At 46.9% G+C, this 21754-nt stretch overlaps 1 protein-coding gene across 44 annotated transcripts in view; it reads right to left on the reverse strand.

Annotated features, from left to right (window-relative positions):
- The window catches only part of TNN (tenascin N), a 62640-nt gene that overhangs the window by 7553 nt on the left and 33333 nt on the right, over positions 1 to 21754 (reverse strand). For 6 of the 44 annotated variants that reach the window (XM_049112231.1, XM_049112218.1, XM_049112229.1 and 3 more), the window contains 10 exons: positions 20053 to 20316; positions 19120 to 19383; positions 18187 to 18450; positions 16557 to 16820; positions 13308 to 13571; positions 10705 to 10835; positions 9533 to 9665; positions 8958 to 9109; positions 3345 to 3441; positions 2104 to 2271 (listed from right to left, as the gene is read on the reverse strand). In XM_049112231.1, the coding sequence (XP_048968188.1) occupies positions 2104 to 2271; positions 3345 to 3441; positions 8958 to 9109; positions 9533 to 9665; positions 10705 to 10835; positions 13308 to 13571; positions 16557 to 16820; positions 18187 to 18450; positions 19120 to 19383; positions 20053 to 20316 (2001 nt within the window). The remainder of the gene's footprint in view (positions 1 to 2103; positions 2272 to 3344; positions 3442 to 8957; positions 9110 to 9532; positions 9666 to 10704; positions 10836 to 13307; positions 13572 to 16556; positions 16821 to 18186; positions 18451 to 19119; positions 19384 to 20052; positions 20317 to 21754) is intronic. The other 38 variants (XM_049112250.1, XM_049112233.1, XM_049112224.1 and 35 more) reach the window with 29 other exon arrangements.

The raw sequence follows: 21754 nt of genomic DNA on the forward strand, positions 1-21754 counted from the left end.
CGATGTGTGCACCCCCTACTCCTAATGGTTAGAGCTCCCGGAATCAGCCTTCAGCAGCATCGTCTGATTTTACCCAGAGCTGGGGGAAAGGTAGGCAGAGTGCACAGTGGTACAAAATAGCATTTCCCAGTCCCCCCTCATTCAGTTTTATCCTTGTAATCCCATGAATGTCCGCCTGTTTTCCCAACTGTATTTTAACTGCCTTATTCTTGTGCCCAACTTTCATGTGTTACGTTGTACTGTGAGTGGATGTAGTGCTACATAGCGAACTTTTAGAAACTGTATATAAAGTAGAAAAGGGCTGCCCGGCCCGCTTCCAGGGCATGGAGACCCAGGACCCCTGAGGAGAGAAGTGACAGTTCTTCTACAGCAGTGCATTTTTCCTCCCAAGGATTGTTCCCTGACATACTTTACCCTTCCCTTTGCACACTCCCCTGCCCCTCTGAGCCCCTGAACAATTCTCCAGCAGGTGCCCACCCTGCCCACTTTGTCACCTCCCCGGTTCCCTTGTCACCCAGCTCACAACTTCACTGACCCTGGGGCAAGCTATCTGGGTCTCAGGGAGTCCCCTTTACAGCATAAAACATCTATAAGATTGCACAGAAAGTTCTTGCTATTAAAATCATGTTTGAAACTCACCTACTCTGCACCAGGCTCCAGGCTAAGCACTGGGAAATAAGAGCAAATCAAAGTTCATGTGATTTTTTTTAAAACAATTAAATTATAAGATCTACAAGAAACTTTGCCTTAGTTGTTGGCCACTTCGGATCATGGCCCCAGACACTAAGAGGTGTCTGTTCATGGTCCTCTGCCATTAGGGGGTTCTAGAGTGGCCTCAGGCTTCACGAGCACACTCTCTGCTCAATCTCTGCTCACCATGGACTCTCCCAGGCCTGGGGGCCCCTTCCTTTTTTCCCATCTGAGTCCTACCCTTGCTACCCAGCTTCAGCCTACTGCCCTCCAGGAAGCTTCCTTCAACTGCCTGGGGCCTCAATGTACCCACTTTCTCACATGCTAGAGCTCTTCATTTGCTTCACCACTTTCGTGGCTCTTTGCAAAAGTTACTTTTGGTGATTACTTATGTGTTTACATGGCAGTCTGAGGGGACAGATCATGGCCCACATAGGGCGTTACACATTCCTACATAGCTGGTCACCCCAAAGTCAAAAGCACATAGAATCAAACAACAGGGATCCCTGGGTGGCGCAGCGGTTTAGCGCCTGCCTTTGGCCCAGGGCGCAATCCTGGAGACCCGGGATCGAATCCCATGTCGGGCTCCCGGTGCATGGAGCCTGCTTCTCCCTCTGCCTGTGTCTCTGCCTCTCTCTCTCTCTCTCTGTGTGACTATCATAAATAAATAAAAATAAAAAAAAAAAGAATCAAACAACAGACTCACTTGTTGGAGGTTCAAAACTATATATACAGGCTTAAAATATGACATTAAAACGGTAACTATCCCGTCCCTCTTAAACAGGATATTCTGTGATATAATCTCAGTATTTCAGTCGTGTGGCTTGACTTTGTTTTCTTCTTTCACAACTGAACACACTGTCAACCGGCTTATGTCCAATGAGACACTCATCAAGGTTAGATGTTCCCTGCTTTCAGCTGAACTGCTAACTTGTGTTGCTACAGTAGTACGAAATTAATGAGACCTACACTTCTTGTTTGAATCAGCACTTTCATTTTTCCCTTTACTTACAGCAAAATGCTGCAAAATATTTAAATAATCACACACACACACACACACACACACTTCTGTGGAAGGACAGCAGCCACATTGCTGGAGCCCAGTGAAAGGCACCAAAAACCACTCAGGATATGGGCTCATTGGCTGATCATGGGAAGTGTAAGAGGAGGGCTTTCGCTGGTGAGGGGATCAATGTATAATGTACAAAAGTTCCAACTTTAAGATGGTCAAGGATTGCTTTCACGTCTGTTTCCCCCCAACTCCCTGCAGGGAGCAGGGCCTCAACCATCAATGAGGACAATTCACCTCCACAGAGCAATATTTCATGCCCCAGATCCATGACATGCGGTGGTCCAATCCTGATATACCCAGAAAGCAAGAGACCTTAGCAGGGGGGAAATGTGTTTTCCTACCTGCTGTGCCTCTGTATTTCCCGACTGTGAGCCTGTACCTCTCCTTGCTGGAAGCCACTTGGAATAAATCATATACGGCATAGGCAGATTCGTTGGCAGTCTGTAGGTCCACTCTTACTTCATACCGGGTCGGGGTGCCAGTGGTGAGATTGTGTAGCTTGTCAAGTCCTAAAAATAAGGAAGGGAATTCCGATAACCAATCGACCTACACGTGCAAGCACTCACCTACTAGCATCTGAGATTTTCAGCACCCAAGTCACCTTAGCCTCTGCCTCCTCTGCTAATGTGGGCTGTTCTCACACTAGCTCTTTTGGGATGCCTGTATTCCCATCCTATTATTTCTTTGGCACAGCCATGTTAATGAATGTGGAGACCACGTCCTCTGGGGAGGAGCAGTGGAGGGCAATCATGTGGTGAACCTGCCCCTTGAGTCTTCTCTAAAGCAGAAGCACTTCCCAGATCATCCCTGCATCCTGCCAAGTGGAAGAGGACATCGACTACTACTGTGGGGTCACTGAAGGAATTCTGTGCCAAGCAAACCACAAACAACATGTACTCTAGGGGTTCCTTGGTGGCTCAGTGATTGAGTGACTGCCTTGGGCTCAGGTCGTGATCCCAGAGTCCCAGAATCGAGTTCTGCATCAGGCTCCCGGCAGGGAGTCTGCTTCTCCCTCTACCTATCTCTCTGCCTCTCTCTGTGTGTCTTTCATGAATAAATAAATAAAATCTTTTAAAAAAATCATATACTCTATCAGACACTGGGTCTCCAGGTTATGATTTTTTAATACTTTATTTCCCTACTGAAGTTCTTGGTTATTTCACTCTCTGTGAATATCTGCTCCAGAGTGGAGCAGAAGGAAAAGGAAAAACGGTCCCCATAATGACTGGCATTACTAGTGGAACTGCAGGGATTACAGGCATGCCCTCCTAATAATAGCCCAGAATCCCCATTGGTCAACTATTTTTCTAAGACATGCAGGCTCCAGGCCGATCCTGTGGGGCTTACATGCAGCATAAAGACCACCTGTAATGGCCCCACCCTGTCACAAGCCCAGCACATGAGAACCTTCCCAGAGACCTGGCCCCTGACACCTTGATGGGCAGGTGCCTCCAGGGGTCCGGTCCCTGGCAGTGGGGACATCCTCCTGAACGTGGTGAGCCTTCTCAAGTGGCCCAAGCAGCTCTGGGGGTTGCAATACCCCCTCCACAATACAGCCCTCCTAAAATCTCAGAGATCATACCAAGCCAGAACTCCTTCATGGGGTCCCCGAAACCTTCCACATAGGTGCGCCAGCGCTTGAAGAAATCCAGCTGCCCAGTGTTGCGCCTCTGGAAGACCTGTAGAGGGAGACAGACCTTTCATTCTGGCACACCTGAACAGACATGGCTGAGCCTAAGTAGACAGGAGCTTGGGTGGGGAGCTGCCCTGAGGCAGGACAGGGGCAGAGAGAAGGTCAAACTGATGTGGTTACAGATTTAAAGCAGAATTGAAAGAGAGGGCAAAGCCGGAGTGATCCTTGGGGTTTGGGCTTGTGGCACTGGACGGCTGTCCATTCAGCTCTCACTGAGATGGGGGCTCCAAGTGGAGACAGGTGCTGTGGGTGTGAGCTCACCTGGGACTAGGTAAGGACGAGCCACTCCTGACATAACCTGGTGAATGAAGATGCCATAGTAGTAGCTGGGCGTGAGGGCCAGGGCTCTGAAAAGAGAGCTGGGCCAGACTTGCACAGGTAAGCGTGTGTCAGAGATGATGCTAAGCATTCACCCCAAGTCCCATTTCACTTTCCTGTCCCCAGGAACACTGATAGGAGGAACTCTTCTTTTTTAGGCTCCCTTGCAATGAAGCCGGAGCCATGTGATTCATCCTAGCCAAAGGGCAGGGAGGCAGGGGGGCCCTCCATGCTTTCTCTTCCACTGCCCTATGCCTTGCCCCCCCCCCCCCCGCCACTGCTGAGTAGGCCGAGTGTCAACAGGGCAGAGCCATGACTTGGAATCAGCCTAAATCCCGGAGTCACCACTTAGAAGTGACTGCCACACCACCAAGACTTTGCACGCATGAGAAGAAACTCTTTGTGTCTTAGATCATCGGACTCTGGCGTCAGCACACTGCCACAGCATAGCCCCGCTCTATCTTAATGAATCCAGAAACCCACGGGGACATAGTAAAGCAAACCCGCTGGAGAGGCTGAGACCCCGAGAAGAAAGTGAGAACTAAAAAAAGAACACGGGCTAACATCAAGTCTCCGGACCTCCACTACACCACAGCCAGGTGCAGAGGATGCACTCATGGAGGAGGAGGAGGAGGAGGACCCAGGTGTGTAGAAGGACACCCAGGATAACATGGGACCGCACAGATAACACAGAGAAAGGTGTGGCCGCTGGTGTCAAAGGCAGGTAACACGAGGCCTAGGAACACGTGTCCATGGGATGTAGTGACACAGGAATCACGAGGGACTCCCGCAGAGGCTGTGTTGGAGAGAGATGAGGGCAGCAGCCAGCGGGAACAGCCTGCAGCGTGAGTGAGAAGGGGGAGCAGACGCAGCCTGGGGTCCCGCTATTTCATGAAACCGCACGCTGCCTCCTTTCCCGAAGCTCCTCTGCTGGGGGGTGGGGGGGAGGCAGTGCCAGTCAGAGCAAATCGGATGCTTTCACATGAGGTAGACCTGAAAAGTACCTACAAGCTAAACACTCCTGTGTATACGACTGGAACTGATAGTAACCGATGTCATTCCTTGTGACCTTGAAAGCCACACACGACACCATCCTAGCTCCAGGCAGAAATGACTCTGGAACTCTGGAAGGCTGGACCGGCATCTGTCTCCATCCACTTTCCCTGTACTCCTTCAAATGCAGGAGCCCCGACACACAACTCCACCTCCCTGCTTTCCATCCTGCTTCACAGCAGGTGCCTTGAAGTAAAACACAGTATCTCAAATTTGATAAGGTAAACCTCCCAATATTTGTGCATTTCTGTTTTTTCTTGGAAGAGACGGGGAGGGCGGAGAGGACAGGCTGCGTGCAACAATGCTGCCAGCTCCACAGGGGAGCTCACATTTGACCCCCTTCTGAGGCACAAGCCACCTTCGCTGGCCCAGGAAGCATGGAACTGGGGGCATCCAGGGCAAACCCGGGGCTTAGAGGGTGACCACGGCCACCGGCTGGCCAGCGGCAATGAGCCAGTCCCCTCTATCACCAAGCCTCGGCCAGCTGCGTGACAAACAGGGTTAGAAGCGGGAAGGAAAAGTCCATCTCAGAGGTGCTGGAGAATCAGGGAGAGGGTAAGTGTAAAAATGTTCTACAAGGCTACCGAGGTGCTGAGCAGAATTGAGGGGATGACTGGCCAAGTAATTACCTACTGCCTGAACATCATGGTTTCTTTCCCCTTTTGTCCTTACGTCAGAGACTCACACGCCTCTTTGGCTTCCTTCAGTTCTTCATCTGCTTATCTGCTCATGTAACCACCGTGTACTGAACGGTGTGCTGGCTCCAGGCCAAGTCCCTATGATGCCATTTTACAGATGTGAAAGTGCAGAAAAGCGATTAGCCAGATTAAATAATAATCAGCTGATTCTTTAGTGGCCGATGCAAGGCTAAAACATGGATCTCCTCATCTTTTCATCAGAAAGTTTGAAAATGCCAGCTTTACTGAGTCTATATTCCAAAAGTCATTTAAGATTCTGGGGCTAACTGTTCATTTCCTAGCATGCTGCCCACTCCAGTCCCTTCCCCAGGACTCTTCCTTTGCCATCGACGGTGGAATCCCAGGGTACACGCCGCCGTACGGATGTTTGGTTCCTTGTACATCGAGTCCTATCACATTCCCACTAACATAATTAGTTATGGTGCAAGGTCAGCCTCAGATCTGATCCTGCCCTCCTGGGACAAGCACTTTACAAAGGCAATCTCCAATCAATGATAGGGGTTTGTCCCCCTGATTTTTTTTAAAGATGGGTTTATTTTAGAGAGGGAGCACGGGCAGTGGGAGGGGCAGAGGGAGAGAGAAAGAGAGAGGGGCAGAGAAGCTGAGCACAGCACATGATGCAGGGTTCGGTCCCAGGATCCCAAGATCATGACCTGAGCCGAAACAGAGTTGGGCGATTAACTGACTGAGCCAACCAGGCATCCCTCCCTGATTTTTTTTTTTTTTTATAATCTTCAACTCAGCTAGGAAAACTGTGAACAATGGTTTGTTGCTCTCTGCATCACTATTGAGACCCAGCTCTGCACTTATTAGGAATGTCCTTGGGCAAGTTAGTTAACCTTGACAAGCCCTGTTTTTCTGGACTAGATCAAGATGTTAATAGCCCATTTGTCAGGCTCTTAAATCAAGGCTTTAGCAAGATCACTAATCCTGATAAATCATAAAAGTGGGAAGGCCAGAGACTGGCACATGCAGATATAATAAGTTATTATTATATCTCAATAAACGTTAGTTTGTATGTTATTATTTCAGATTCCAAATGAAGTGACCCACCATGATCATTTGTACATCTTGATCAAGCAGACTGATTTGACTCCCTCAGAATCTAGCCCATTCCCATTCAATGCAGTGCAAACACCTTATATGAATTGTGTGGAGTAACAGAAGCCCCTTAGCAGGTACGCCTCAAGGCAGCAGAGTTCTACACTCTAGAGCTGTCACTGCACTCTAGAACTTACTCAATGTCCTGATTCCATGGGGAGGAAAAAATGAAAATGTCATTTAAATGCCTGTGGAAAGAACTTCTAATGTAGTCCTTAAGATTTGCAAGATGGAAAACAAAGATGGAAAGGCTTGAGGCCCTTAAATATTCCCATATGGTCCTCAGTCTGGTCTGCCCCCTGCGGCATCAATTACCTCAGAGTTGGGTTCTTCTGGCCTCTTCATCACATTGGGTTCGTGCCACTCCATAGAGAAAAATTTCCTTAAAAGGATTTTAGAAGCTCCATTTAAAAGAGCAATGTACTGGGGTGTCTGGGTGGCTCAGCCGGTTAAGTGTCTGACTCTTGGTTTCAGCTCAGGTCATGATCTCAGAGTCATGAGATCGAGCTCTGCATGGGGCCCTATGCTCAGCAGGGAATCTGCTTAAGATTCTCTCTCTACCTTTGCCCCTCCTTCCACTCATGCTCTCTCTTTAAATAAATAAATAAATAAATAAATAAATAAATAAATAAATAAATAATAAAATCTTTTAAAAAAATAAAAAAGCAATGTACTAAGGTCATTTCTCAGTGGCAAAAGACTCTGGAGCCCAAAAACATTGAAACCATTAGTAAAAGATTTGGTGTAGAAGTTTTCAGGATTCTGCTTTTTTCTGGACTGTGACAGCATTGAAGAGAACCCTACAGAATCTCAGTTCATGTACCACCTTAAGGAGTCTAGGTCAGAAAACAAGACTTGGGATGGGGGTGAGGGACTGGTGTTGGTTAGAACTCAGAGTGATTTGAATATTTTTGGAACTGACCTCGGTGTCTGTGAGCAGGTTGGAGAAGGCAAGCTCCTTGAGGGCAGGGATTTGGGTCTGTTTGGTTCACTGCTGGCTCTTGAATATATAAAACACTGCTTGACATATAGTAGGCACTCAATAAATTTTTGTGAAAAAAGCTGGGATATTCCCAGGCAGGCAGACTGGCAGGTATCTTTCTAGAGGTTGCCCTAGTCAAGCGTCTCCTTCCCTTTCAAAAAAGGCCACACCGGACGAGACTAACCTTCTGCCAATGGTCAAGTATGGGCACAAGGCAGGAAAGTGGCTTCAAGCCTGAAGAGATTGAATGCTTAGGAGAGTTCTGATGAAAAGCAGTGGGTACAGCCCTATGGGTCTGCTCAGGTGGGAGTCCCTCCCATGTTATATTCTGTTCAGTTATTTTTATAAATCAATCAGGAATTTCCCCCACCCAATCCAGTTCCTGCCTTTCAGCCACCAGATGCAGCTGTGCCAATAAGTTTTCTTCACTGCTACTTCTCAGATGGGACCATTTTATCCGCGGCTGCTCCAGTGTCTTTGGTTTCTCAGGCCCCTGAGCAAACGTGTAAATGAATGTAGTTTGAGTACAGGGAGCTCATGCTTTCTCCTCCCCACAATGAGCTGTGGATGCACAGCAGGTAAGGCCTCATGCTGGTTCGGAGATGGTGAAAGCCTCTATCCATTCAGGCACAGGAGAAGGCAGTGGGGGGAGAGGGGATCAGATTGCAACCCTCAAAGGCAGCTCATCATATAATTGGATCAGGGTGATGCAATCAAAGTAGGTGCCATGTGGTATAAGCAGACAATGGCCCAAGGGAATAAAGCGGTGTCCACACAGCAGAGAGACCACCAGCACACTGCCAAGGTTCCCTCTTTCAGGCTTTAGTCTTTCAAACTAAAGTTTTGCTTCTGAACTGAGGAACAGGATGCAGAACTGAGACAAAGGGCTTCAGTTTGGAGGCCTGAGGCCCAAAGAGGTCATGTGTTTCCATCTTGGATGGGTCGAGAGGACCCTCAGAGAAAACCAATGACCTGGAAGGCTGGAGTCCTGAAACCTGCTCCCAGCTTTTGTCATTAATTCTTTCAAACTGCCAAGGCACTTCTCCCTGTGAGCCTCAACTTACCTATTTATAAAATAGAAATAATGACCTCTGTCACTTACTCGAAAAGTTCTGTGTGAGAGTCGTGTTTATGACAGAGTGTGGAAGAGCAGAAAATATAGGTGATGCATACACAGTGGGCATTATTAGATGCTGATAAGCCTATGGGCTCCACAACCATTAACCTTTGCAGGTGTGAAGCACCTTCAGGCTCTGTTCTTACAGCAGGGTGGGCTGGGGGCAGGCTGGGATCTCTCTGAAAGCAAGGGTGAGCCACCACAGCTCCTATCTCCCCTGGATAAAGACTCACAATCCAGCCGCCTCCATCCGTGTCCATGTCGCAGTACACCTGCAGGGGCCGGCTGGCGTCGCCATGCAGGTAGATGGTGTATAGACCGCTGACAACATTGCTGTTCTGTTGAACTTGACTGCAGTCTGAAGGATGTGGAAAGCGGGCACCAACTAGGAATCCAGCAGAGAGGTGGTGTCGTTAGGAGAAGGGCAAGGAAGAAGGAGCGGGGCTTGTCTTCTATTTTTGAGATCCTTTATTTTGTTTAGAAATTATTTCATAACCTCCTACTACATTGCTTCCTCCAACTCCTCAGTGAGATCTTATGTTTCTCATTCACCCTGCTGTCACCAAACCCTTCTGATATACTAGAAATAAGCTCAAGCTCATATCACTTCCTGCTGCAACTCCCACAGAAGAACATCCTGTTCTGCTCCCCTTTTTCTACCATGAGATGGACTTCATTTGAACCCCTAACTCTATCCCTAGGGCCCCATTTCTAAAGGAATCCATCACTCTGTCCACCTACTCCTCCGTGGACACTTTGCTGGGCCCTCTAATGCTTGTCCTCTACCATGTTCTAATAGACATCTTACCTGTGGAAAGGGTGGTGGAGACACTCCTGCTCCGGCGATCACCCTTAAAGGCGATCAAGGAGACAGGGTAGGTGATGCCCTGCTCAAGGCCTTGCAGCTCGAGCCTCTCATCCCCTCTTCCAAGCTGTATCTCCTACCAAACAAAGGAGATAGTAGACAGTCAGTGTGTCACCCCCAGTGCCCTAGGGGTGAGTCAACAGCATTCCCTGGTACTAAGGACAGACGTTCTCTGAGATGATGATGTTTTGTTTCTTTGAGGGCTTGGTAGCACCCAAGGGGGTCCCAGGAGCTTCCCTGGAGGCTGGTGCCACGGAGATTCAACCTGCTGGAAGCACCAGCAGAGAGCCAGCAACAGGTCCTGCCCCTGGGGGAGCCCCCACCAGGTCTCCTGGGAACCTCAGCCTCCAGATGCATGCTGGGACACCAGCTACAGCCATCAAGGCTGGCAATGCTGGGCTGACAAGCCAACAAGGGAAATAAAAGTGACCACTGATATGCAAAGCAGGCCAGAAGTGGCCTCTCAATACTTCCTTCAGAACCTATCTTATTTCCTCTACAAACACAGGGCTAACTTTCCTTGGTGAGCTGGCAGAAGCAATCACTGAGATCATGAATAAATCAAAGCGCCCTTCCTTTTCCCTTTCCTCCCTTCTTTCTTGCTGAGAAGAAAGAAGAATTTTCTATCAGAACAATTTACAAAAATGTGCTGGCCCTTGGATTCCAGGTGGGAGGTATAACTCTTGAAATGAGGGTTAATCAATTCATTCAATAAATATTTACTGAGCACCTCTTGTGTGCCAGGTTCTAAGCACTTTCAATATACAGTGATAGATAAAAAAGACAAAAAGTCCTTGTCCTCATGGAGCTAATATTAATTGGGAAAGACAAACAATAAAAAAAAATAACACGGGACAGATGTGTGGCCAGCAAATATGCAATGGTCAGCTAGGAGCGGGCACAAAGGTTAGTCTTATGAAATGAGGCCACATGTATGATGTCAACAAGTAACTGCGTAGCACCCTCCCTTACCACAGCAGATGATCACTAAGGATCAGCTCATTTCTCAGCAGGTCACCATCATACTGGCATTCAAGCTGGGGGGCCCAAGTCACCTGCTTCATACAGAGGTGGAACATGGGTACCAAGAGGAAAAACCAAGAAGTTTCCAGTACCTTAATGGTGCCATCTGGGAATTGGTAGGTGAGAATGTAGCCATCAATCTGAGCAGAGGGGGATGTCCAAGTCAACACCCCTCCAGACTGTGTTATAGCAGATGGACGAAGGTTTTTGGGAGGGTCGATGTCTGTATATAAAAGGCCAGATAATTATGATTACTAAGTATTATTCCAACGAGGGCATGATCATTTTTGATGTGTTAACATTTTTTTTTTTAGGATTTTATTTATCTATTCATGACAGACACAGAGAGGGGCAGAGGCAGAGACGTAGGCAGAGGTAAAACCAGGCTCCCTTTGGGGAGCCTGATGCAGGACTGATCAAGTCCAGGACCCCAGAATCATGACCTGAGCCAAAGGAAAATGCTCAACCACTGAGCCACCCAGATGCCCCAACATATTTTCTCCCTACTTCTCCTCCCATTTCTTTTCCTCCTGTCCAGCAAGTAACAGTTTCCTCCTGTCTGCTCTTCCTTGCCACCAGCCCCTTATGACCCTTGTTTCCAAAAGCACACATCGACTGAGAACAAGGGGATTAAAGAGGAAGGGGTTGAGTGGGTGCAGATTCTCCAAGAATGATGGGTATGAGCAATCTAGAGTAGCAGAGGGGTTCTCAGAGATGGCAGGGTTCCCAAAGGGGCATGGGATACTGAGAGAATGCAGGTCTGAAAAGGCCCTGAGCCCAGAAACCAGGGATCTCAGCAAACACCTATCTGGAAAGATGATCCAACTCCAGGCATTCAGCCTGCCTCTCCATGCTTAGCACTGGGAAACTTCCCAGGACTGTACACACAGCCCTGGTGAGGGAGCATGACCCTCAATTTGCTGAGATTCTGACCAACATGAAGAATGTGATAAACATTAAGTTGGCATAGGAATATAAAGTTCTATCTGTTACATAACCAAATATATGGCCTTAGATGTTTATGCTGTACAGAAAGCCTAGGGAAGCAGTGGGATGCTTGTGAAAAGGAGAGAAAGAGAGAGAAAGGGAGAAAGGGAGGAAGGGAGGAAGGGAGGAAGGAAGGAAGGAAGGATGGAAGGAAGGAAGGAAGGAAGGAAGGAAGGAAGGAAGGAAGGAAGGAAAGAAAAGAGAAAAGAAAAGAAAAAAAAGAAAAGAAAAGAAAAGAAAAGAAAAGAAAAGAAAGAAAAAAGAGGGGAGGGAAGGGAAGGGGAGGGGAGGGGAGGAGAGGAGAGGAGAGGAGAGAAGAGGAGAGAAGAGAGAAGAGAGGAGAAGAGAGGAGAAGAGAGAAGAAGAGAGGAGAAGAGGAAAAGCAGATCTTTTTCCTCTGACCCTGAATACACGGGTGTGTGCGTGCATACTGTAGACCAAGGAAACTAAAGCTCAGCAAAAATTCTAGTCAACACCATATTAATTGGTCAGATGTCTCATTTTTTTTTAACCAAATAAGATATTGAATGAAAATTTCCATTTTGAAAAATCATCACAGAAGATGATTTTAATTTAGAAGTTCCCAAAAAAGATGTCTCCAAGCTATTTTCTACCCAGTAGCATTTCAGCTGAGAACAGAATTGCAATATTTTAATAGAAATCAGGCAGCTGTTGTTTTGAATTAAGATGTTTTGACAAATTCTGAGTTTCGGTAATATCAGCTTGGTCTGACTTTCTAAAGCATAACATCTGGTATGGATCTTCTTTCCATCACACCACAAAACTGAATTTCCTGATTTCAAAAATTAAGCAAACCCTTAACTATTTAAATATCTTAAGCTGGTCTCCACTAGCTCTGCCCACCAAGTCCCTGGTTATGGGCTTGAGAGCTCTGTCTTGGTTACTTCCAATTTCTGTGCAGCAGAAAGATGCTAACACTGTTGTCTTTAAAAATGGCAAGAATGAAGCAAAGAGAAGATAATGAGAGAGCAGACAAGGAAAGAACAGGGGAATAGGAGAGAGGGAGAGAGGGAGGGAGGGAGGAGGGAGGGAGGGAGGGAGGTACTGGTTGCCTCTAGAGAACTGCACTGGCTATTAGGGAGTCTGGGGCATAGAAGAGTTTTTCTTTCTACATACCTTTGTTTAGTTTGAAAATTTTTACTACAGGTATACTTTACTTTTTTAAATTAAAAAACCCCTGCTGATTGTAACTGATAAAGAAATCCAAGGGCCATCTAACTCTGGTGGCCACACGTGGTGTAGCCGGCCACAAAGAAGACAGCCAGGCCTTGCTCAGACTGTTCCAAGAGACAGGATGAGGATGTCAGGGTGGGCACCGTGAGCTTCCTGGGCCCCAGTGAGGGAGATGGAGGCAGAAGAGCTTCCTTGCCTCTCTCTTCTCCAAACTGGAGCTGGGGCCAACCAGGTTCTGACATCTAGGTGGAGAGCCTGCGAGCTAGGCAGGGTGGAGGGGATGGTGAGAGAGGCTACTTGTGCATAACCACCTGGAAGAGCCACACGGCTTTGGTCTCCTCTACACTCTTCTTCATCAAAACTGTCACACCCGCCTATTACCTCAGAAAGGTAAAGAGGAAACCACTCCGGGGAATGGCCTTGGGTGAAACAGCTGCCCTCCCTGGTCCCCTCGGCATCCCAGGGATGGAGGAAGACTGTTCTGATGGATGCACAGGGTTTCTAGTCCCAGTACCTGTCAGGGCCTTGGTGTCAGCCTTCTTGCTCTCCCGGGCCCCCTTCTGAGCCCACACCTGGACCGTGTACTCCACACCTGGCCTCAGGCCCGTCAGGACAGTGCTGCTCTGCTCCTTCCCCACTGGAACCTCCATGGTGTCCCCATCAGCAGACGTGTAGCGCACCATGTACTTGTCGATGACTGCTCGTACCGGATCCCAGGAGATGGTGGCCGTGTCCTCTGTCACCCGGTTGGTCACCAGGTTTTGGGGGCTGTCAATTTCTTTTTAAAAAGGAAAGGCCAAATTTTAGAACTGAGAGAGGCCATCCCACCACCGCATCACCAGGAGCTCTCCATCCAAATTATCTTTAATAACAGTATAATTCCATTGAAAACAAGAGTGGAAGGCTCCTGGTTTCCATTTTCCAGGGAAATAAACCACTGGGTATCACAACTGGGAGGAATTAGGTCTTTGTCAAGTTCATCAAGATGGAAATTTTCTGACTCTCTAGTTTCCACAGAAGTAACAATAAAAGTCTCCTGAGCAACAAGATAAGCTGCCCAAATTGCTGTTGAAGAATCTCCTCTTATTATCTCTGTGGTATCTGGTTATTTTGCTTCACAGAATCTCAGAGGTGAAAAGAAAAAAAAAAAAAAGAATCTCAGAGGTGAGAAGTCAGATCTTCTGACTCTCTTGCCTTTTATAAAAGGGGAAGAGAAGGGAGGCCCAGAGAAGCGAAAAAGACTTACCCGAGATCCTGCTGTTCCCTTGTGTTAAAACCCAGACAGGCCCTACTTTGCTCTGAATTGCATCTTCTGAGGGACTTTGCTCCTTTTCATCTGTGTGCTCTCTGGCACCACTGGGCTCCTCTTCTACTGTCGTTCCCAGACTGCAAGCTGTAGGACCTCCTGCCCCTCTGCACCCCTTAACTGACAGACTTCTCATACCTTCCCTTCACTCTTCCCCTCCCATTCAACTCTTCCATTCAATGAAGTTTGGCACTTTTCACTAAAAGCACACCATTAAAGCCTCCCATATATGTCACCCCCAACTTCAAATCGCCAAATCCAATGCACGCTCGTCATCCTCACCTCACTGGACTTTTAGCAGCATTTGGTAGAGTTGATCCACTCCCTTTGTTTTAAAACACTCTTGGCTTCCATGACTACACCCTCCCCTGGTTTTCTCCCAACTGCCTGACTCTTCCTCTGTCCCCTTGGTCAGCAACCTGGAAATGAGCCTCCGGTGCCCCCTCTTCCTCTCTCTACACTTCTCCCTAAGTGACCTCATCCATGTCCATGGCTTTGAATACCAACCGATGCTCTCTTCTCCCCAAGACCTGAGCCCCTGGCTTGCATCTGCAACTGAATATCCACCACAGCACCTCATAGGTACTGGACACTTGACCAATATTTATAGAATCAATAAATAAATCACTCAAATGACCAAGGAATTTCACAAGTTTCTCCAGTTCAAATGTCTAAAAGCTTTAACATTCCTCCCTGAGCCTATTTATCTCTTAGTCTCCCCTCTCAGAAAATGTTGCCCCAACTTTCCATGTTGCTAGAGCCAGAAACACAGGTCATACCTGATTCCCTTTCTTCCTGCCTCACATCTCATCCATCAGCAAATACTGGCATTCATATATCCAAAACCTGTACCCAGGTATCCCCCCGTCCTCTTTCCCAACGGCCGTCACCACCTCTTGCTGGAATTTTACACTGGACTCTTCCTTCACTAACCTTCCTAGTGCTACTCCTGTTATGTCCTCCACTAATTCTCCTCACTGTGGCCTGAATAATCTTTTTTAAACATACCACATCATGTTGCTCTTCTTCTAATAAATACAACACACTCTCCATTGCAGACACCATGCAGTCCTGTGTGAGTGACTGGCTTCCTTCCCACCTCACTCCAAGCCACTTCCTCTCGCACCCTCTCTGCCCCAGCAACACCAGCCCCCTCACAGCTCTCCAGGCATCTCAGCTGTTTCTGCTTAGAGCTATCAAGCACCCCCTTCTCTCTGCCAGAAATGGTGAGTCTTCCCTAATACTCATTCTCCCCTTATTCCATAAGCATACTATCCAATGGATCTCTCTGTAATGATGGAAATACCCTGCACTGTCCAACACAATGGCCATTAACCAATGTGGCTACTGACCGCTTGAAATGTGTCTAGTACAACTCTGAAAGTCATTTAATTACTTTTAGTTAATTAATGTCTAAATAGCCACATGAGGCTAATGGCTACTGTGTTGAACAGGGCAGTATAACAGAAGTGTAGGCTAGGCACATGATCACCCAGCTGAAGACCTCATTCACCAGCCTTTCTTGTAGTAAAGTCTGGCATTGCATCTTGGATCTGGCCAGTGGAATGTGAGAAGAAGTGAAGAACGTGTGAAATGTTCCAGTCACACCCTTCCCTTTCCTCTACCAGAATGTGGGTGGAGGATGACCATGTAGATGGAGGCCACTCCCTAGGGATAACTGAACAGCAAGAAGGAAGGATCCTGGCTTTCCTGTGCCATGGAGCTACTCAGTCAGCCTTGGCCTACTTACCCTCTGGCCAGTCCACAGACGAGAATAAATTTCTTTCTTATTTAAGCAAATGTTATTTGGACGTTCTTAGCAATGTATATTGCTTTGCTTCCAAGAAACATCCCTACCCTGTTATTCTTTCTACCTGCACCATGTTCATGTCTGTCACAAAACTTACTACAGTTTACAGTTATAAGTTTGCTTGTTGACTGTCTAGCTTTCCCACTGGACTTTAAGAGAATAGGAATCATATTTGTCTTGTTTGTCACTGCTTCCCGGGTCTGGCTTTTGGAAGATGCTCATCAAAACTTAGATGTCTACTGAAATAGACACAGAGCTCCAACCTGTCAAGGCAACACTTGCTCCTCAAAACTACATAGCATCTATTAAGACCAACCTACATAAAACAGCTTGTCACAAAACGGCTCCTAATCCAGTGTTTTTAGGAATTTTATATTGGCTTTACCCTATTCCCTATAATCTGTTATCACTGAGAGGCACAGCAATTAAAACAGGCTTGGGAAAAGAATTTTAAGACCTTCACAGGACGGCTCAGTATGGAGTCCGTAACTGCACTTGGATTTTTCTTTAGGAATAAAGTTTTTTTACAGCAACTTTCCTAAAGTAGTCCCTGAGTCACCAACCCCAAAAGCAGCAGGGGCATAACTAGCAGAGGCAGGTCAGCCCAAAGTGATGACCCTAGTTTCTTTTCTCCTCCGTCCTGTTACCTGTTGGTGCCTTGGTGTCGGCCTTCTTACTCTCCCGGGCCCCCTTCTGAGCCCACACCTGGACCATGTACTCCACACCTGGCCTCAGGCCCGTCAGGACGGTGCTTCTCTGCTCCTTCCCCACTGGAACCTCCCTGGTGTCCCCATCAGCAGATGTGTAGCGCACCATGTACTTGTCGATGATGGCCTGCACCGGGTCCCAGGAGATGGTGGCCGTGTTCTCTGTCACCTGGTTGGTCACCAGGTTTTTGGGGCCATCAATGTCTAAAAAGAAAAGTACTGATCAACATGCACTATTAATAGGCCCCAGAGTACAGGACCTCATGGTCATTTTGCTTGGGGTGGGACCCTTTCATGTTTTATGGTTTCTCCATCACCTATCCTCTAACTACTTCATGAGGTACATCTTCTCTCCCCAGACAGACTTTGGCTCCTCAGGAAGAAAGCACAGTAAACCAAAATCTGCAAATCTAACTATTACCTCCACCAAGGGTTTAATAAAACAAATTCCAGGGATCCCTGGGTGGCGCAGCGGTTTGGCGCCTGCCTTTGGCCCAGGGCGCGATCCTGGAGACCCGGGATCGAATCCCACATCGGGCTCCCGGTGCATGGAGCCTGCTTCTCCCTCTGCCTTTGTTTCTGGCTCTCTCTGTCTCTCAGTCTTTCATGAATAAATAAATAAATAAAATCTTTAAAAATAAATAAATAAATAAATAAATAAATAAATAAATAAATAAATAAAACAAATTCCATTATTTATTTAGTAAGCATATGTCAAACTCCTTCCACGTACAAGGCATGGTGTTAGGTAGTGTGTAGGGTTAAAGAAGACACAATCCATGCTCACAAGCAGCAATAATTTTGTTTCTAACATCATGTCAATGAAGACTTCTGATTTCATAGAAGATGATTCTAATAGCCAGATGCAAATGTCAGCTCACAGAGGAAGAGGGCCATCTCCCATTCCTCTGGAGTTCCCACAGCCTCATAGAGAACAGAGCACATGGTAAATGCTCAGTACACCTTGTTAAATGAATCAGCCAAATTAAAAATCAGTTTTAATATGCTTTACATATTGTAGATTTGCTTGTAGTGCTGCTTTGCTGGTTAAATCACTACAGAAATATAGCCATACAGCTCTTTCACAATAAAATTAGAATAAAACATAGAAGTTATCCTTACCCTTAAAACCAGAATCATCATGATTCATTCATGCTAAAGCACACACATATGTCTACTTGCTCTGGTAGACATAAAGTCTATTTTTCAAAGTTGAATTTTCAACATATTATTATTAATACTAACATTTAACTTTCATTTTCTGTTCCTACTGAAAACATGGTGAGAGACCCTTAACACTGCCCACAATGAAATATTCATGCACTCAGATAAGGAGTCCCCGGGCATGACCATCCAATTATGGCAAAATTGTAGCTTGAAACTGCCACAAGACCTGACTTGTGAGGAAACCAGTTAAAGGGAGGTAAGGGACAGTGTGTGCAGTCACTTATGAGGGGACACTATCTTGCTCCTCCATAAATCATCTAGTCTGCTAGTGTCAAAGCAAGAAATCAAATTTGATCAGCCATAGGTTTAGGTTTTACATTCTCAAAGAACAATGCTCCATTACCTGTTGGGGCCTTGGTGTCAGCCTTCTTACTCTCCCGGGCCCCCTTCTGAGCCCACACCTGGACCGTGTACTCCACACCTGGCCTCAGGCCCGTCAGGACGGTGCTTCTCTGCTCCTTCCCCACTGGAACCTCCCTGGTGTCCCCATCAGCAGACGTGTAGCGCACCATGTACTTGTCGATGACCGCTTGCACCGGGTCCCAGGAAATGGTGGCTGTGTCCTCTGTCACCCGGTCAGTCACCAGGTTTTTGGGGCTGTCAATTTCTTTTAAAAAATATTTGGAAAAGCCTAAGCTTTGAAGCCATGGGAGGGATGCCCACCACCCCATCACTGTCACTTTTATCTTCTAGAACTCTCTTAGCACAAGGCAATGGTATTCCCATCCAGAATCTGCTGGTGGCCAAGGGACAGGGTAACCCCCGGTCCCCAATTTCAAAAGACCACTCATTGTAAACTTAACATACTTTCTTGGCTTTCAGCTCCCTAAAATGTGGGAGGAATGACATCTTTGTTTAGCAACATTAGGCACATCAAATCAATCACTGAACATCTGCCACAACGTTCAGGGTACCCAATTTATCCTTTTATCAAGGGCTACTTCATGAGCAATCATTCTAAGAGGATTATCACAAGCACTTGAATGGTCAGAGCCTATAAACATCTTTGCTGAGTCCACTGAACACACGGCCACTGCACAACTTTATTTCTCCCTTCCAGTGGACTGAGTGGTATGGTGAGCCGCTCACCAGCATCAGGCAGTGACAGCTACCAGCTACCAGCTCACGGAGATCACTACTGGAACTCACTGTCTTTTTTGCTCTTTAGGACTTTCTTTGCAAGGTCTCTCATGTCAGGCCACATCTTTGGCTCTAGGCACACTCAGAATCCACACACTCAAAATTCAACTCTGATTGACCATCTTTTTCTTGTTACCTGTTGGGGCCTTGGTGTCAGCCTTCTTGCTCTCCCGGGCCCCCTTCTGGGCCCACACCTGGACCGTGTACTCTACACCTGGCCTCAGGCCCGTCAGGACAGTGCTTCTCTGCTCCTTCCCCACTGGAACCTCCCTGGTGTCCCCATCAGCAGACGTATAGCGCACCATGTACTTGTCGATGATGGCCTGCACTGGGTCCCAGGAGACGGTGGCTGTGTCCTCTGTCACCCGGTCAGTCACCAGGTTTTTGGGGCTGTCAATTTCTTTTAAAAAATATTTGGAAAAGCCTAAGCTTTGAAGCCATGGGAGGGATGCCCACCACCCCATCACTGTCACTTTTATCTTCTAGAACTCTCTTAGCACAAGGCAATGGTATTCCCATCCAGAATCTGCTGGTGGCCAAGGGACAGGGTAACCCCCGGTCCCCAATTTCAAAAGACCACTCATTGTAAACTTAACATACTTTCTTGGCTTTCAGCTCCCTAAAATGTGGGAGGAATGACATCTTTGTTTAGCAACATTAGGCACATCAAATCAATCACTGAACATCTGCCACAACGTTCAGGGTACCCAATTTATCCTTTTATCAAGGGCTACTTCATGAGCAATCATTCTAAGAGGATTATCACAAGCACTTGAATGGTCAGAGCCTATAAACATCTTTGCTGAGTCCACTGAACACACGGCCACTGCACAACTTTACTTCTCCCTTCCAGTGGACTGAGTGGTATGGTGAGCCGCTCACCAGCATCAGGCAGTGACAGCTACCAGCTACCAGCTCACGGAGATCACTACTGGAACTCACTGTCTTTTTTGCTCTTTAGGACTTTCTTTGCAAGGTCTCTCATGTCAGGCCACATCTTTGGCTCTAGGCACACTCAGAATCCACACACTCAAAATTCAACTCTGATTGACCATCTTTTTCTTGTTACCTGTTGGGGCCTTGGTGTCAGCCTTCTTGCTCTCCCGGGCCCCCTTCTGGGCCCACACCTGGACTGTGTACTCCACACCTGGCCTCAGGCCCGTCAGGACAGTGCTGCTCTGCTCCTTCCCCACTGGAACCTCCCTTGTGTCCCCATCAGCAGACGTATAGCGCACCATGTACTTGTCGATGACGGCCTGCACGGGAGTCCAGGAGATGGTGGCCGTGTCCTCTGTTACCCGGTCAGTGGCCAGGTTTGTTGGGCTGTCAATGTCTGAAAGCAAGGTTAAAGTGCACCATTAACAAGCACCTAGAATTAGATCATGTTGCTTGGAGGGAGGCAGTTTCCTGTTCTTCTGTTTTTCCTATCTCCTATGTCAGTTTTCAGTAATTTCATGGATGTAGACCCTCTCTCCATGGCTAGACTCTTGGATCCTCAAGGAAGCAGCACAAGACAGTAGAATGAGCACTAGTATCCAGAGTCAGAAGAGCAAAGTTCAAGTTCCAGCCCAGATATGTAGAACAGAGGTGCAGGAAAAGCCCTGAGCAGAGCCAACAGTCCAGGGGTCTAGGCCCAGCTCTGTCTTCAGCCAGCTGTGGCCCTGGACAGGTGGCTCTACTGCCTCTAGCTGAGCCTGGGTTCCTTCTTTATAAAATGTGGGCCTTACTATATAGATACTAAGGTACCATAATATTCCACGAATATTCTACAAATCTGACTTCATGAATCATCAACTAATTTCATATCTTATAAAAATTTATTCACCTCTCTGCATTTGAGTTTTCTCAACTATAAAATGGGGATATTTATCCCTGCTCAACCCATGTCACCAAATGCCTCTGAGGACCAAGTAAATGAGGAATACAACCCTTATTCATTGTTGGTGGGTATGATAAATGGTGCCACAACTCTGGAAACAATTTGGTCATTCCTCAAAAAGCTAAACACAGAGTTACCATATGACCTAGCAATTCCACTCATAGGCATAAATCCTAAAAAATGTCCACACAAAAATCTGAGCACAAATGCTCATAGTATCCCTATTCACTATAGTCAAAAAACAGAAACAACCCAAATGCTCAAGTTACAAATAGATAAACACAATGTATTACATCCATACAATGGGATATTATTTGGCAAGAAAATAAAGTGCTGACACATGCTACAACATGGATAAACCTTGAAAATATTCCATGTAGTTAATAAAGCCAGTCTCAAAAGGCCGCATGTTGTATAGATCCTTTTATATGAAATGTCAGAACCAGGAACTCTTATAGAGATAAAAAGTAGTAGTTTCCTAGGGCTGGGGGAAGTAGGGATGGGGAGGGACTGCTATGGGCCAGGGATTTCCTTTCAGAAATCTTCAGTAATGAAAATCTTCTGAATTAGTAATAGATACTAGATACTAGTAATAGTTCCATAACTTTAAATATACTAAAAACCATTGAAGTATATGCTTTAAGAGAATACATTTTATAGAGAGTAAATTTTATTTCAATAAATCTGTTCTTTAAAAAATGAGAAGGGGCCCCTAGGTGGCTCAGTTGGTTAAGTGTCTGACTCTTGATTTCAGCTCAGGTCCTGAACTCAGGGTGGTGAGATGGAGCCCCACATCAGGCTCCATGCTGAACGTTTGGTCTACTTGAAATTCTCTTCCTCTCCCTCTGCCCTTCCCCTCACTCTCTCTCATGAGTTGAAGGTGGGCTCCTTA

The sequence above is a fragment of the Canis lupus genome, chromosome 7 (genome assembly GCF_003254725.2).
Source record: "Canis lupus dingo isolate Sandy chromosome 7, ASM325472v2, whole genome shotgun sequence".
Lineage (NCBI taxonomy): Eukaryota > Metazoa > Chordata > Mammalia > Carnivora > Canidae > Canis > Canis lupus.